The sequence below is a fragment of the Exophiala oligosperma genome (genome assembly GCF_000835515.1).
Source record: "Exophiala oligosperma strain CBS 72588 unplaced genomic scaffold supercont1.10, whole genome shotgun sequence".
Lineage (NCBI taxonomy): Eukaryota > Fungi > Ascomycota > Eurotiomycetes > Chaetothyriales > Herpotrichiellaceae > Exophiala > Exophiala oligosperma.
This window is the reverse complement of record NW_015622827.1, coordinates 1185664-1200285: the sequence shown is the minus strand read 5'-3', so window position 1 is coordinate 1200285 and position 14622 is coordinate 1185664. Positions and strand designations below refer to the sequence as shown.

At 51.4% G+C, this 14622-nt stretch overlaps 3 protein-coding genes across 3 annotated transcripts; 1 reads left to right on the top strand and 2 right to left on the bottom strand.

Annotated features, from left to right (window-relative positions):
- Nucleotides 1-168: 168 nt before the first annotated feature.
- PV06_09609 (uncharacterized protein) lies at nt 169-1300 on the bottom strand (the record flags this gene model as incomplete). Its single annotated transcript, XM_016411067.1, has 2 exons — nt 169-838; nt 904-1300. 2 exons carry the CDS (start codon nt 1298-1300, stop codon nt 192-194), a joined length of 1044 nt encoding a protein of 347 aa, XP_016258874.1. The 3' UTR covers nt 169-191.
- Nucleotides 1301-1672: 372 nt separating this feature from the next.
- Nucleotides 1673-3804, top strand: PV06_09608 (uncharacterized protein; the record flags this gene model as incomplete). The annotated part of the gene is made up of 2 exons (XM_016411066.1): nt 1673-1806; nt 1863-3804. 2 exons carry the CDS (start codon nt 1673-1675, stop codon nt 3802-3804), a joined length of 2076 nt encoding a protein of 691 aa, XP_016258873.1.
- Nucleotides 3805-5923: 2119 nt separating this feature from the next.
- PV06_09607 (uncharacterized protein) lies at nt 5924-7621 on the bottom strand (the record flags this gene model as incomplete). The annotated part of the gene is made up of 1 exon (XM_016411065.1): nt 5924-7621. One exon carries the CDS (start codon nt 7619-7621, stop codon nt 5924-5926), a length of 1698 nt encoding a protein of 565 aa, XP_016258872.1.
- Between the last annotated feature and the right edge of the window lie 7001 nt (nt 7622-14622).

Sequence of the window (14622 nt, the reverse complement as noted above, 5' to 3'; positions counted from 1 at the left end):
GATTTTAGAATAGCTACAGCTTTTAAGAGGGGACATTGTTGAACGGGAATATGTGTTGACCCTATCATTATGCAAGGTACCGACACGATCGGAGGTTGTAGGACGGATTTAAATATGCATGATGGTCGACATCATGATAAATCCTTCTATTGAAAGAACAGTTTACATTGTGTGGGCCGTCCATCTACAACTCAATGATCGGATTGCGAAGTTGCATTGACATACAAGTTCTGCAAAGACGGGTCCTCTTCGAGCGCCTCCAGCACTTTACCCACCTCCTCTTCCTGCTCTGGGGTCAAGCTCACCATGCTTTCCCCGTTGGGATCGTAAACGACCTCCGCCTTGTCCACCCGCAGGCCCAATTTCTCTTGCAACTTCTTCGCGACGTCCATCACGTCCTCGGGGGGCGTATCAATCACGAGCCTACCATCCTCATCCGTGCTGACGTCGTCCGCGCCGGCCTCGATCGCATCCTCGAGGGCCTCATCAACCCCGACCTTGCTTCCCTGATCATTCTCCTGTTGCTCTTCGAAAGTGATGCGTCCCTTTTTCTCGAACAGGAACGCGGTCGGAGTGACGGCAGCGCCGGCGCGAGATAGAATCAGTCGTATGTCTTGCAGGGTGCGAGCCTTGTTGTCGGTCTGACATTCGAGAAGGGCCGCGACGCCGTGGGGTAGCATTGTCTCGATGATCAGATTTTCCAGTGTTGCTCCGGAGGGAGACTTTCCCTGCCCTTTGAGGATGGCATGTTCGATGGAAGATTTGGCCAGCTGGCCCTTTTTTGCGGCGACGATGGCGGCACTGAGGCGTGGGTTCAAAGTTGGGTCTGGACCGCCGACTGGAACGAATATCAGTACAATGAACAGCCATGAATGGGCTCAGAACGGGAATGGTCAAGCATACGTCTGGAAGCGATGATAATGTCAGACGACAGCTGCGTCCTCAATTTACTTGTTCGGGCATCTGCGCGTGCTTTGTCGTGCTTGATCTTGGACCAGCGATTGTGTCCGGACAGCTTAGGAACTGCACCTGAAAATTGTCTGCGCCAGGACGACGGACATGGCTCATGGATGACGCGAGAACTCCATGGCGCGGAGTAGAAGCGTAAACTCCGAAGAGGAACTCGAGCCGATCCCATGCAAATTCTCGAGGTGCTAGAAGTCGTGAATTTGATGTGCACCGTCGAGGGATTGAGAACAAGCAGTTTGTATTGTATCCCGACAATACCAATTTCTGATTGGCGGGAGTCGGGAGTCTCTCGAGGACGGTGTTGCTGCTTTAAGGCGGCGACTGCACCCATATGGGCTGAGCTCCTGCATAATGCTTTATCACTCGGGAATATAGTTGCTATAGTCAAAGTGGGAGTTTAATACTTGTACTGGTACTGCGATCAGAACTGTCAATGGGAGCGAGGTTCAGGTATTATATCACCCCTAGGAACATCGTCCCTCATCAAGATACAACGGTCTCGTTAAGGCGGCGTGTGGACACTGTACAGTAATTTGACGACGAACTGGCACGAATGACCTGTTCTTTGGATCTGATGTTTTCTTGGATTCTTCAATGATACATGACAAACATAAAGTGAGACACTCACAATCTCTCTGTGACCTTATTGGTCAGACATAATCCATTTGCTAGAGCGAGACCTTTCGGCTAGTGCGTTGCAAGCATGGAATCTGGAGCCGGTTTAACATCCTGGCACCAGGCTTTCGAAGAGCATCGTATTCCTACAACGCGGGCCATCGAAAAGCAATTACGCGCAAATGCTTCGAGAGACAAGGAAAAGCTCAGAGGCTTGGTTGGGTGAGTGCTGGACCTGTCCGCGCCGACATTGAACTACAATCTGACAACTTTCACAGTGGCAGTTATCGCGAGTTTTTAGCAACTGCAGAGGCGATTGTAGTCTTGGAAGAGAAAGCGCAAGCAGCTGAACGGCATATCTCATCTATAAGTCATGATTGCAGGCCACCACAGTACGACTCGGCGCGTCGGCCGCTGCCCACAGACAAGGTGACTTTGGCTCAATTTCGACTCTTACACCGGTGTTACACGACTTCGGTGACATGTCTTCAGAACCAAGACATCTTGAAATGTTCCAAGTTGACTCTTCTGTCACGACTGTTGTTGAGATCATTAGGAAACGAAAGCTCCTTGTCCTCGAGCCTCGAGCATATGAGAGGGAAACTAGGAGCACTCCGGCAGCGCCTCCTTCGTCAGGTCAATGCCAAGCTGGTCAATCCTGCCTCCAGTGTTCCGGGGCTAGTCGATGCAGTGTGTTCATACTGTCTGGTCACTGATGTCTCGTCAAGCAAGGCTCTAGATCACCTTCGCGAACGTCGACTCGACAAGTTACGTCGTCAATTAGATGCTTCTCGCAACCGCTCGGCCATCTGCGAAGCTCTTCGATACCAGCTTGTATCTCTGCAATTATTCAAAACACTCACCGGGCATCCGGTATCAGAGGCAATAAACAATCTTCAGAGGAAGGCAATATTAGCCGACCCTGCTTTGAGAGAGCTTGAGTCTCTCGACCTGGATCGGACTTGGCCTTTACTGCCTGAGGAGATTCAGACCTTTGTGCCGTACTTCCAACGGACCGCATCTACTTCTGAAGAAATGCATACTAAACTAGAGACATGGTCCAAGGAGTCTTGCGGTATACTCGAGAAAGCCATCAACGGGCATCTTGCGGGATTGAACGATGCCGTCGAGGTCCTTGAATTGAGACGAGAACTCTTCACCCTGCTGTTGCCAATGTACTTCTCTACACCAGCTAGCAGAGACATTAGCAGATGCATCAGGAAGTCGTTAAATGATCAAATGAGAGACATATGTCAAGATCAGGGGTCCAGACTTAACAAGATCGCAGAAGAGCTTGTGACTGCATCACGTTCCAGCACCTCTAGCAATTCACTATGGTCACCTGAGATGGTTCAGACACCTCTCGACCAGGGAGGAACGAAGATGATCAAGAGATTGAAAGTGCGACATTCTGGGCTTAACAAAGCTCTCTCGAAAGCGACAAAGGCGTTGGACGACTGGGTTGCAGGTATACATGCAGCCAAGGATCAAATCAACGAACTCTCCAGACTACGATGGCGAGATATGATGGAAGAGCCAGATGAGGAAGAGGAGGATGAAGCAACACTAGAAGTCCGGATGCTTTGCGAAGACGACCCCGATTATTATAGCAAGAATTTGCAGGAGTCTGCACGGAAAGCGATATCTGGGTACGAGGTATGCCTTGTGACAGCCGCATCCGAGGTCATCGCGCAGCCTTCAGACCTCTCTCGTGTTGTTTACGTTGTCCGCGCGATCAGGATATCAGCCGGAGTCTTGTACAAAGCGTTCCCAGAAGAGACGCACGCATCAAAGGTGGTTGAAAAGATGCATGATCTCCACAAGGTTGTCGCCGATGAAGTCGTTCGACAGCTGAAGGAAGCCGGTCGTGGGAACGGCAGAGCACCAAAATGCGACACGAGCCAGCTTCCTGAGGGCATGCCTTCGCCCAAGGCCTTTACGGCTTTGCGGCGGCTGTGCCGGGTCATGGCTGATATTGGCGGGACCGATATATGGACCATGCCTGCAGTGACCTTGGTCAAGAAAGCAGTTGCGGCAGAGATTTTTGACCCAGAGTCTAAAGGCAACTATGTCGACACGGATTTCGACGAGGCGTATTTTAGAGTGGCGCTGCAAGACGGCTCCGACATTGCAAAGCCGAAGCTCACCGAATCCGAGAAGACACAACAAGCAATTGAGTACTGGACGAGGACGAAGCTGCTGTTTGGCATGCTTGCTTGAATAGAGTTATTCACATGAAGTAATCGCATTCAACTTTTCGAGTCAACCATTTTCTCGTTGGCTTCACGGCTCTGTCCTTCGTCAACCTTGGGCTCGTTGAATGCCAGAACTGGCCCTGTCAATCAGAAAGAAACAATTCCTACGTCGCGTTCCTGAGTTCACCACCCCCTTTTTATAGAGAATCTGAGGTCAAGTTACTGTTATGATGCCACAAGTTCCGCACAAATTGTCTGCCCGTTTTCCAAAGTTGGTGACTCTTGCGCAGTGCCTATTATGAGACATGAATTCGCGGCCAAAATTTTAGGCCAATTTATCTTGTGTTCCTCCATCTCAACTCTCATTCTTCCATCTTCTCTTTGTTCTTTCAAAAGTCCAAAACTTACTGTTGCCAGGACAGGAAATCGTAGCTTCGTCCTCATATTGATCCACTGCTCGTATATATCTATATGTACGTATCTTATGATATCTAAAGGAAAGTTGCAGCAGGCAAATCTCGAGCACTTTCGTCTCCCGAAGAACATTAGGAACAGCGGCATTCGTTGCTGACGAATCCTTACCAAGGAGAATGCACAGAAAGCTGTGGAAGAAGCACATCGTCTCTGGGGTCCTATCGAAGCGTTGAACCCAGAAGCACTACCGATACTGCAAAGCTTTCGACCTTGCGGATGATCTCCGGAACTGGGACAGGGGTCTCGTGGACGCATATCGGAGTCGAGTCTACACGAGATGTTGTTCTCTCTGTGGACAAGACATTGTCATCGCGAACCTTGGTTAAGATGCCCTTGTCAGCAAACAATACCATCGTCAGTAAGTCTTTTTTGTTCTGTACACTTCTGAGTTCATCCTTTCACTTTTCTCTCGTCGTCCCCGCCCTTCTGATAAGGCTTCTATATTGCTATCTTCTCTTTAGACCTTACTGCTGACCGATTTTATCACAGTCAACAAGATAGTGCGACCTGAACGAACCTGAATGACCTTCGACGTCGGACCCGGTTGAAACTTTGAGAAAAGTGGCATCGGCAGCATGACATTACTTCCGACCAAACCGAGTGTCACGAAAACGTAAGTTGAAACCAAACTGTTTGACCTTGTGGTGTACTGACCGTCTGTAGCCTCACGTCTCTCAAGCGAGCCGGTCTGAGACAACTTTGGCCTATCATCCGCAAGCACCTCCCACAACTGGAGAACTTCTGCAAGTATTCTCACGACACCGATGACGACAAGGTCGTAGACGAGACTCTGACGTGCGGATCATGTTCTAATCGTCTCTTTGCAATGATTAATACTGACGGAGGCAGTAAGGTGAAAACCCCTTGGCACCATCACAAATCCAACGTTTGGAAAAAGCAATCACAGCATAGTCAAAATCGAGAGAGAGAGAGAGAGAGAGAGAGAGAGAGTCTTGGTTGAATTGCGTGGTGAGATTGCGTGGTGAGATTGCATGGTGAACGGTGCGCCGGATGATGGCTCTCAAATCTAGAAACCCCAGTCAATCTTTTGTTCACTGAATGCGACTTTGGAACATGAGTCCAGAGATCAAGGGCACAAGTCCTCCAAACCTTTAAAGTCGGGACCAAGTACACAGGCGGAACGAACTCGCAAACCCTACACGTCCTTACGCAAACTAAACCAAGTCCCTTTCAGGGCCTGGTCTGAGAAAAGACCGGGTTAATTTTTGCTAGGAGCCTGTCAATCTCCGGTATGCCTCCCAGTATCTCCACGATACCATGTGAAGAGACATGAGTGAAGAAGGGTCTGGCTACCGTGTACATATATAAAAGCATATCTCGAAGCTAATGTAGCAGTCAGAAAAAACATCTCCGCCGCGTCACGCTAAAATCATAATATTTAATCTTTTCAGGACAATCACTACATCTACGACGCCATTTAAACGCCCGCAGTCGTCCATGCCTTCTCGGGAGGTACAGAGTACAAAACCCTGCGAGCTGTTTCGAGATATACGGGCACCCATCATGGCGAGAGAAGCGATGAAGCATAGCAGAGACCACAAAGTACCAAGTGACAAACACTACAAATCAGAAAGGCTGGATGGATCCAAAAAGAACGAAAAAAAAAACTCGAGTCACGCAGCACCACATAAAAGGCGAAGAAAAGGATGTCATGACGATATTGTTATTATTAATGACTTAGGGTCTGTTGAAACTATGGTGCCGGACATATTCTCACTCATCTCATTGTCCGGCGTCACGTCGTCGTAGGGGAAGGCATAACCCCGGCCGTTGACCTCCAGCTGGTGGACCAGCTTGCTGTACCAATTGGTGGTCTGGGCACCGTAATAGGAACTCGAACTTACTCCGTCCGGCTGGACGTTGCCTCCGTCGAGAAGGAGGGTGGAACGATTGAAGGCGGCGCACAGGCGGGGCACCACCGCGGCCTGGACGTCCGTGGCGGAAGAGTCGAGGACGAACGGGCCGGTCGAACAGCTGAAGATGTCCGTAGCCGAAGGCTTTGCGAACGTCCCACTCGAGCCGCTGTCGGCCGTGCAGGTGAGGAGGTCGCCGCCGACGGTGCACGAAATGTTGCCCACCTGCCCGGATTGGCTGTTGATGATCAAGGGTTGACCGGAGTAGGTGGACCAGACTTGGTCGACGTAGGATGTCCAGTAGTCCGCAAAGGCATCCGGGGTTCTGTCGATGTAGTCGGCGGGAGCCAGGACGTGGTAGGGTCGTCCGTTGGCGTCGGCGACGCAGAGCTCGTTCCAGGGGTACCCATCCGTCGACGCCTGAGATGCCAAGTCCGCGCAGAGAGACTGGATGGCGTTCGGCTGCAGGCCGGGGGTCGTTTGCGTTCCGATGTCCGTGCCCGTCAGGGTGATTTTCAAGTTCATGCTGACGAAGTCGACGTAGGTGGTGTCCGCATAGATGATGCCATCCGCCGTGTACGTGAATTCCACAAAGCCCCAGGTGGTGGCGTTCTCCGCGGGCCCGGAAATCGAAGGCTCGACCAAAGCCGGGCCTGTGGCGGCCAGGACGACCGAAAACTGCAAGCTCCCCTGAGCGAGCCATATTCTGCCCCCGGAAACGTTGGTCGGCATTGTCAAGTTTGTTGATTGACCCGAGCCGGGTACCGGGATTGTGATCTGGTCGGCCGGGATCACGGTGGGAACTGACGAAGAGATCCCCGATGAGGGATAGTACCACTGGCCATCGGGCTGTAATAAGACAAGCAAGCCATTCGCGTCAATGCCAGTCAGGTACACGTTCACACCGTCTCCCTGGGAGTCAATAGAAAGTGGTAACCCAGTAGCGGATGCACCCCCGGAAGATATGGTGGTGCTGGCTTCAACAGAGGCAGTGGTTAGGGTCTCGAAAGATAGGGTGGTAAGGGGCACAGTGGGTGAGGTAGTAACGGGCTCAGAATAGGTGGTGGTAGTAGTAGCTTCAAAGGATGAGGAGGTAAGGGGCACAGAAGGTGAGGTAGTGATGGGCTCAGAGTAGGTGGTGGTAAAGGATGAGGAGGTAAGGGCCACAGACGATGTGGTGACGATGGTCTCGGAAGATGAGGTAGTAATAGGCAGGGAATAGGTGGTGGTTTCAGGTTCAAAAGAGGTGGTGAGGGCTTCAGGATAAGTGGTGGTAGTAATAGCCTCAACGGATGACAAGGTAATATCCTCCCAAGCCGTGGCGGTTCTGGTCAACCACGGCGGAGTGAAGGCCTGAGCATCACAATCGGGTTGCCAGGCACAATCTGGTCGGAAACCATTATTACCTGTATGCCGTGAAAATGGAAAGGCAGAGCTTCTGGGTATCAAGGAAAACGACAGAAATAACGACAGGAGCGCGGCTTCGTGAGGCATACTCGTTCGTTTTCGTCGCGAAAAAAGCTGGGACAAAAAGCTTCCGGGTGAAATGGACTGCTGCACCCCCGACCTACCAGTGCGACCCGGACGCTTTAATATAGCATTGAATATGAACCTCGAGAGAGGCGTATCCAGCAGAAAAGCCGCGACGCTTGATCGACAGTGGTCTTGTATATCTCGAATGGCCGGCTGAATAGTCCCAGTAGCTAACAATTAGGTGAGAAGGCTGGCGGGGGATGACGAAGGAGGTGGAACCGAACAATGCTTGCCTACCAGCCATACGTGTGTGGACAGTAGGGAATAGTAGTCATCCAGGGACCGAGCTCGGCTATCTCTGACCCACTTTGAGGTGGTTGTGGGGGAGAAACAGATCCAAGGGAACCCATTTTTAGTCAAATACGGTGGATGGAATGGTTCGCGCCAGCTCTTTTTGCGGCGACGATCGAGGTCCCCAAGTGTTGTGAAACGAATCTTCCCAGTGAGAGCAGAAGTTACTCACTTCTCATATGGACTCAACAGGAGAGTGTCGAGTCGGTGCGGCGACGCGAGTGTCAACATCATCTTTTGCGCGGAGACAAACATGTGTTCCTCTTACTGGCATGCGTCTGCAGCCGCAGACGACTGTGGCCAGGTTTGAGATGCTCCGCGCCGCCACTAGGTCTGTTCTCAGAGCATCAAAACAAAGCTTCATACCGAGGGCAATCAGCTTCGTTGATCGCAACACTGAGCAGGGACCTTGGTCCCGGCAACCAGCCCCCAAACACCGTCCAGCCACACGGTTCACGTCCAATCTCCACCATCGCAAACGCCACTCTACCAGCCGCAACCCAATCGTATCTTTGACGTGATGGAGATCCACCCACAAGGAAAAGAGTCTGTCGCCGATAGGCGTCACTTGATCCGCTAATGCAGGTACACGATAACTTCCGGCGTGTCGATAGGACTTTTCCCTCGCTCGTCGTAGCCATACCATCGGGACAGAGTATAATATTGTCATACAGAAGAGGAGAGCATCCAACTAAGAGGTATAGACGACTACAAGTCGTGCGTCTTTCGTTCCACACGATTCGGGTGATTTCCCGAACCTTCGTTGAAGAGCGTCGGTATATTGCTTAACTTAAGCGAGAGTCGAGACGTGTTGCTTTTCTCGGTTCAATTTTAGCATAGGATTCCTTCTTTTTGGCGTTGACGTTTCGAAATGCTCATGCTCAATTCTGAGGAAATATGTCTGGCTCGCACCGTGCTCTGGGCGATATCCTTCTGGGTGTAATTTGGATGATCGGGAGACTGCGAATTGATTGAAACAGATGTCGTAGGCTGCTTAAACGAAGTATGTTCTCAACAATGACCCATAATTCAACGGGTATAGTACACTGTGGAAATGAGGGTACCAGGCCGATGCCGGTTGCATGCTTTCTGAGATCCCACAGCTGATGTACGATCGGCCTTGATGGTGCAAACCCTCGGCCGAACGATGATAATGGACCGAAGGTATCCAATTTCAAGACGTCTGCCAGGGGGGATATGAAGGAGACTGTGCGGCTGGAAAGGATTATTGTGATTCATCGAAGAGACCATAGTCCGAGTTGTGTATAGAGAGGAGAGGCGACGTTTCAGATGACCTTTTAGATCCCACATCGCGACGTCAACATCAACCAGCACCATCACATCCTAGGTGTACCTGCAAGATCTTGCTAGGAGGGTACCTTTCACTCGCACCTGGGGGGTTGAGCGTGCTTCGACATGGCTCTTCAGTACAACCACAATCAGCAAGGAAAATAGGCTACCATGATCCATCGACTGTTCGTCAGCGTCACCATATCGAAGCTATGGTGCCCTTCAATGTCTCGCCAAAGTTTCGCCCCTTCAATGTTGAGATTATGAGTGATGTTAAGCATCCTATGTTCTAATTATACGAGTCATTGTGTCCCGATGCGATATCTCGATCCCTGAGGAGGTAGGAACGGTCCATCAAGGCCGCGGACGGGAGATCTATACATGGGACCGTATCACTAAACAAAAGTTCCAAATTCGATACTTTCATACCCATCTCCAGAAACCAGCACTGCAAATGATACTGGTGTTGCTCCCCAGTGAAATATACAATTCCAGCTTCCTCGTCTTGTAGTCGTTCCTGACACCATTCCAGGATCGTGGTCATCCTTCTGCTAGTCGAGTGAAAGTCATAGTTGCCAGATATATTCAAATGTCTCTGGCTGTCCTTCCGATTTTCATCGTTGGTCTTTTTCTCCACAAAGGCGGGCTTCTTTTTCGAGACAGTTTTGTGTCAGTCGGATAGGGACGACGCTAGGAGCTGACAGGAACTACCTAAGGGACATAGCACAGTATTCCTGATTCGGATTCGTATCGAATTGCAAAAGGAAAAAAAACAGAAGCTTGGCTGATTCAGCACCTCTTTCAAATCTCCTAGACTCTCAATATTGTTCCACAATGTTCACACTTTGTAATAGATGTTGAAAACTACTTGAAACTACTGGACTTTGACTTGAGGACATTACACAACGTACACTTACAACGTAACAACAATCTTCTTCGCGCTGACTCCCTTCATCAACAAATCCACACCCTCTTGGATTTTGTCCAGGCCGGTCCCGATCACCATGGGTTCGGGGGCGGGGACAAACTCCCCGCTCGCCAGGGCCTTGGGCAGATAGTCCTCGTACACGGCCTTTCCGACATCGTTGTCCTTGAGCGTGGTGCCGAAGACGGGCTTCATGGTCACCCCCTCGGGGGGTTCGGGGAAACCTCCTTTTGTGGTGGCGACGAACTTGTTGTTCCCTTTACTCTGGGCGACCAGGCTCGCGACGGGCTTCCAGGCCGCGGCGCCGACGCAGTCGAACGCTCCCGCGCAGGTGCGGGTCCCGAACGCCGCCAGGAGGTCCTCCAGGACCGTGGGGCTGTTGTAGTCGTACACCTCGGTCGCACCCAGGGACTTGACCAGGCCGAAATTCCTGGGGGACGCCGTGGCGATGACCTCGTAGCCCGCCGCGACGGCGAGTTGGACGGCGTTGCACCCGACGCTGGAAGCGCCGCCCCAGACCAACAGTGTCTCACCCGTGGGCTTTTGGGCGGGCGACGACGTCGGGTACCGCAGGTGGAGGTGAGAGTCCTGGAACAGGGCGCACGCCGCCGTCGAAAGACCCAACGGGATCACCGAGGCCTTTTCGTAGCCGAGGTCGTCGGGGATCGGCGTGGCCATGTTGGTCTGGAGGATGGTGTACAGTTGGAAAGCATTGTCCGAGTTGCGCTTCGACGCCATCCCCACAGCGCAACCCGCCACGCGGTCGCCGACCTTGAACCGGGTGACGTTGGGCCCGACGGCCGCCACCTCGCCCGCGACGTCCATACCCAAAATCGTCGGGTAGTCCATGGGCCACCACGCAAAGGCTTGAATGCTGCCGTTGACCGGGTTGATGGCGAGGGCGTGGTTGCGCACGAGGATCTCGTTCGCCTCGGGAGTCCACATCGGCGCCGGCTTGACCTGGAACGGGCGTGCTTTGGCTTCGACGAGCCACGCGGCGCTGTTGCCGGCGGAAGACATGGTTGAGTTGTTACGGGACAGCGAACGGAGAGTTGTTGATGAGGTTGATAATGTCGATGGCGGAGCCTTGGGTTGCGTGACTTTGGGACTTGATCGATTTGCAGCAAAGACACGCGAGATTATCGTTCTTTTTGGTAGACTCGATGTGATGGCGGTTCGAATCATTCGCTGATTTGACGGATGGTAGTCCTGAAAGCTGTATTGTGTGATGGATCGATTTTGTTTGTTTCCTACCTTCGGCACTCACCTATATATACCCTTTCTCTCGTCCATATCTGGAGCTGTAGTCTCGCCCGAAACACTATGGTTGACGTCGACATTAATGGTCTGAGCCGAGCCAATACGCCGACCGTATCCCCGAGCATACAGTGACAATGACCGAGCATGATGAAGTAGTATAGTAGAAGCAGGAGATTTTCGGCCTCGCATCGATGGAGAGAGACGGATCCTTGATATGGTGAACCGCGCAAGACTAACCCTTTGCGCCCTAGTGTGCGGATTTAGACCAAATGTCCGTTAACACTTTCCCCCCAAGAATGGGTTAGCGTTGCGCGCAGGGTGAACAACAACGAACAATTACTTTCTTTTCGCTCGAGCCTTGTAGAACTTGGTCTGAAGGTGAAGATTCCTATTATGGGCTGTCAGCCGAAAACTACTGCTCTGAGAAGCTGTTAACTCCTTATGTTGCATACCGAGCTGGTCCCCTTTAAATGAAACAAATACGGGGCATCACCAACAAAGATCGCTAGTGTAAGACTGGACACGGGGCCCCGATTTCATGGTATGGTCTTCATTCATATTTCCATTTGTAGAACTCCACCAGATATTTTGGCGGCAACAGGGGGAAATTTCCCAGGCACTTTACACAAGAGTCTCATCTAGGTCTATCACACGTATTCGCCAAATGTGATTTTCCCGGTTCGAAGATGACATGAACAAACCATGACCGAGATCCTAATCAAGAAAACTAGATAACCAGTGTTGCTGAAACTCGCCACAACAAGAATGCCAACAGTTGCAAATCAAATAGGGCTGGAAAACATCATGATCGTCCCAATACCTTCTTCAGTACCTCCCGCAATTTGCCTTCACCGTCACTATTCATTTCCATCGACCGCCAGGCGATAAATCGATCTGGCCGCACGAGGATGCAGCCATCCTCTTCAATTTCTCTTCTTCGCTCCCTGAAACAGATTGTCAGTCACATTGCTCAACTATTCCGTAGTGTTGTACTCACCAGTCACGATATACATCCACCCACTCTTGTCCCCAGCCAATGCTATAAGCATTGATTTCCACACCAAGCTCACCGCCTACTTTCTTGGCTGCTTCGATCCATTTTTCACCTCCAATACCAGTAATCAGGCAGAATGAGCCGTGACCAGCCAGATCCAGCGTCGAGGTATGCTCCTTGTCCGGCAGCGTCTTGTTCAACCAGGCATGAGGCAGACGATGGCCAGGGAATGTGCTGACTTTGTGGTGCAGAATGGGGTCTTCTGGCCATTCGGGCTTTTCCCGGCCAGCCTTAACCTCGTCCTCCAGGTATATAGCGGAAGATTCATATCGATGATTCATTTCCACTCCGATACCGTGGAACTCATGGCTCGTGCCTTCGATAGCAGCGTTGACCCTTTTCCTCCTCTCGCGAGCTTCAGGCGTGGCATCCTTTAGACTGTTGAAGATGGCCATTCTCTGCTCGATCGTATCTTCCATCAGACCCATTTCTCTCCACACTGGAACGTGGTCACGGATACCCTGGTTTGCACGAGTGATGACACCTAGACCTACAGGTTGTCGTTCTGTGCTGAAGCTGTCCAAGATTGATGGGGAGGCGAGACCCTGGGTGACATACTTGATCTTCCAGGCGAGGTTAAATGCGTCTTGAACACAAGTGTTGGATCCCAGACCATTGAATGGAGGATGACGGTGAACTGCATCACCCAGGCAGAAAATGTTGCCTTCTGAATAGTACTCGGCGACAATCTCGTTGATGTTCCACTTGGACACACCGAGGACCTCCAGAGGCAGGTCATCCCGGCCAACAATCTCCCTGCATCTCTGAGTGTATTGCTCCATTGTCGGTTCCTTCCACTCAGCACCAGGCTTGGGGAAAAGAATAAACATCCACCTGGAATAGGTCAGTGAGTGCAGCCAAAAAGACAGTGGATCAACTTACTCGTTCCATGGCTTGACCATTCGGATGAGACCACTCCAGGCAAAGTCAGGGTATTCCCGTTCAGGCTGGAACACCCAATGAAGGTTACCCTTCCTCGCCTCGACGAAGTCGCTCAAGTCTACCTTGACCAGAACGTTCAGGGCAAGACCTTGTCCGGGCTTCTTGATCAAGGGAATCTTGAGTTCTCTGATGACCTGGCTTCGAGCACCGTCACAGCCAAACAGGTAATCTGACCTGATCAGGTATTCGGTCTTGGTCAAGCCATCAAGAACTCGGCTGAGAATCTTTCCATTCGCTTCCTTCTCAAAACTGAGGAGGCTCGTCTTGAAACGAACATCCCAGCCCTCTGCTGCCGCTCGCTGAACCACGATGGGTTCAAAGACCGTCTGGGGAAGATCCACATGGTGGCACGGGGTGGCTGCGTCGTACTCGCCCTTCCGCTTAGGGTCATTGCCCCACGAATAGATTCGACCGTATTCTTCTCCGGTCATGTCGTGACACCAACGGGTGTGAATCATACAATCACCCTCTACTGCTTGGCTCAGACATGTCTTTTCGAGATCGATATCTCTGAGACATTCCAAGGCGGCAGGGTTTGTGATGTGAGCTCTGGGAGTGTCTGAAGTGGTAGGTGCAGCTGCTATCATGATGCCCGTCATCGAATATGGTGGATGTGAGAGAAAACACGCCAGGGCAGCTCCGGCAGGACCAGCACCTGCTATCAGGAGAGGCGTCTCAACGACCGTGGGGCTGGTTTGCGGAGTCCCATCGTTATCGCCGTTTACCATGGTGGAATGTGGCATATCGACCATTTAGGGCTTGACGATGGAGTTTATAAGTGAATCAAAAGGGAAGAGAAAAGATATTGATACAAGAGTGCTATGAAAGACTGAATCAAACGGGGTACGACAGATTTTGTTGTCGATATATAACAACTCGCGTGGAGTTTTGGAGAAGGGTGTGTGTTCGGGAAAACCCCCTTTCCCCAGACCAAGGGCATGGCAGTCGATGTGGACATGGTCTCCGGTCAAAGCCCGTGTATGCCCAATCATCTCTTTATGGCCGAGTCTAGTGCATGAGATCTTGGGGCGTTGCCGCTGACGCGACAAGGACTGAAAAGGTAGTCATGGGGGGATTTCGGTGGGTTTTGCACCAGACGAAATGGGTTCACTGGGTACGCGCGAAGTTGAACCCTTCGGAACGTGTATGCCGTCTCGTAGTCAAAGCTGAAATCTCGGAAAATAGATCTATTGCTGTGTG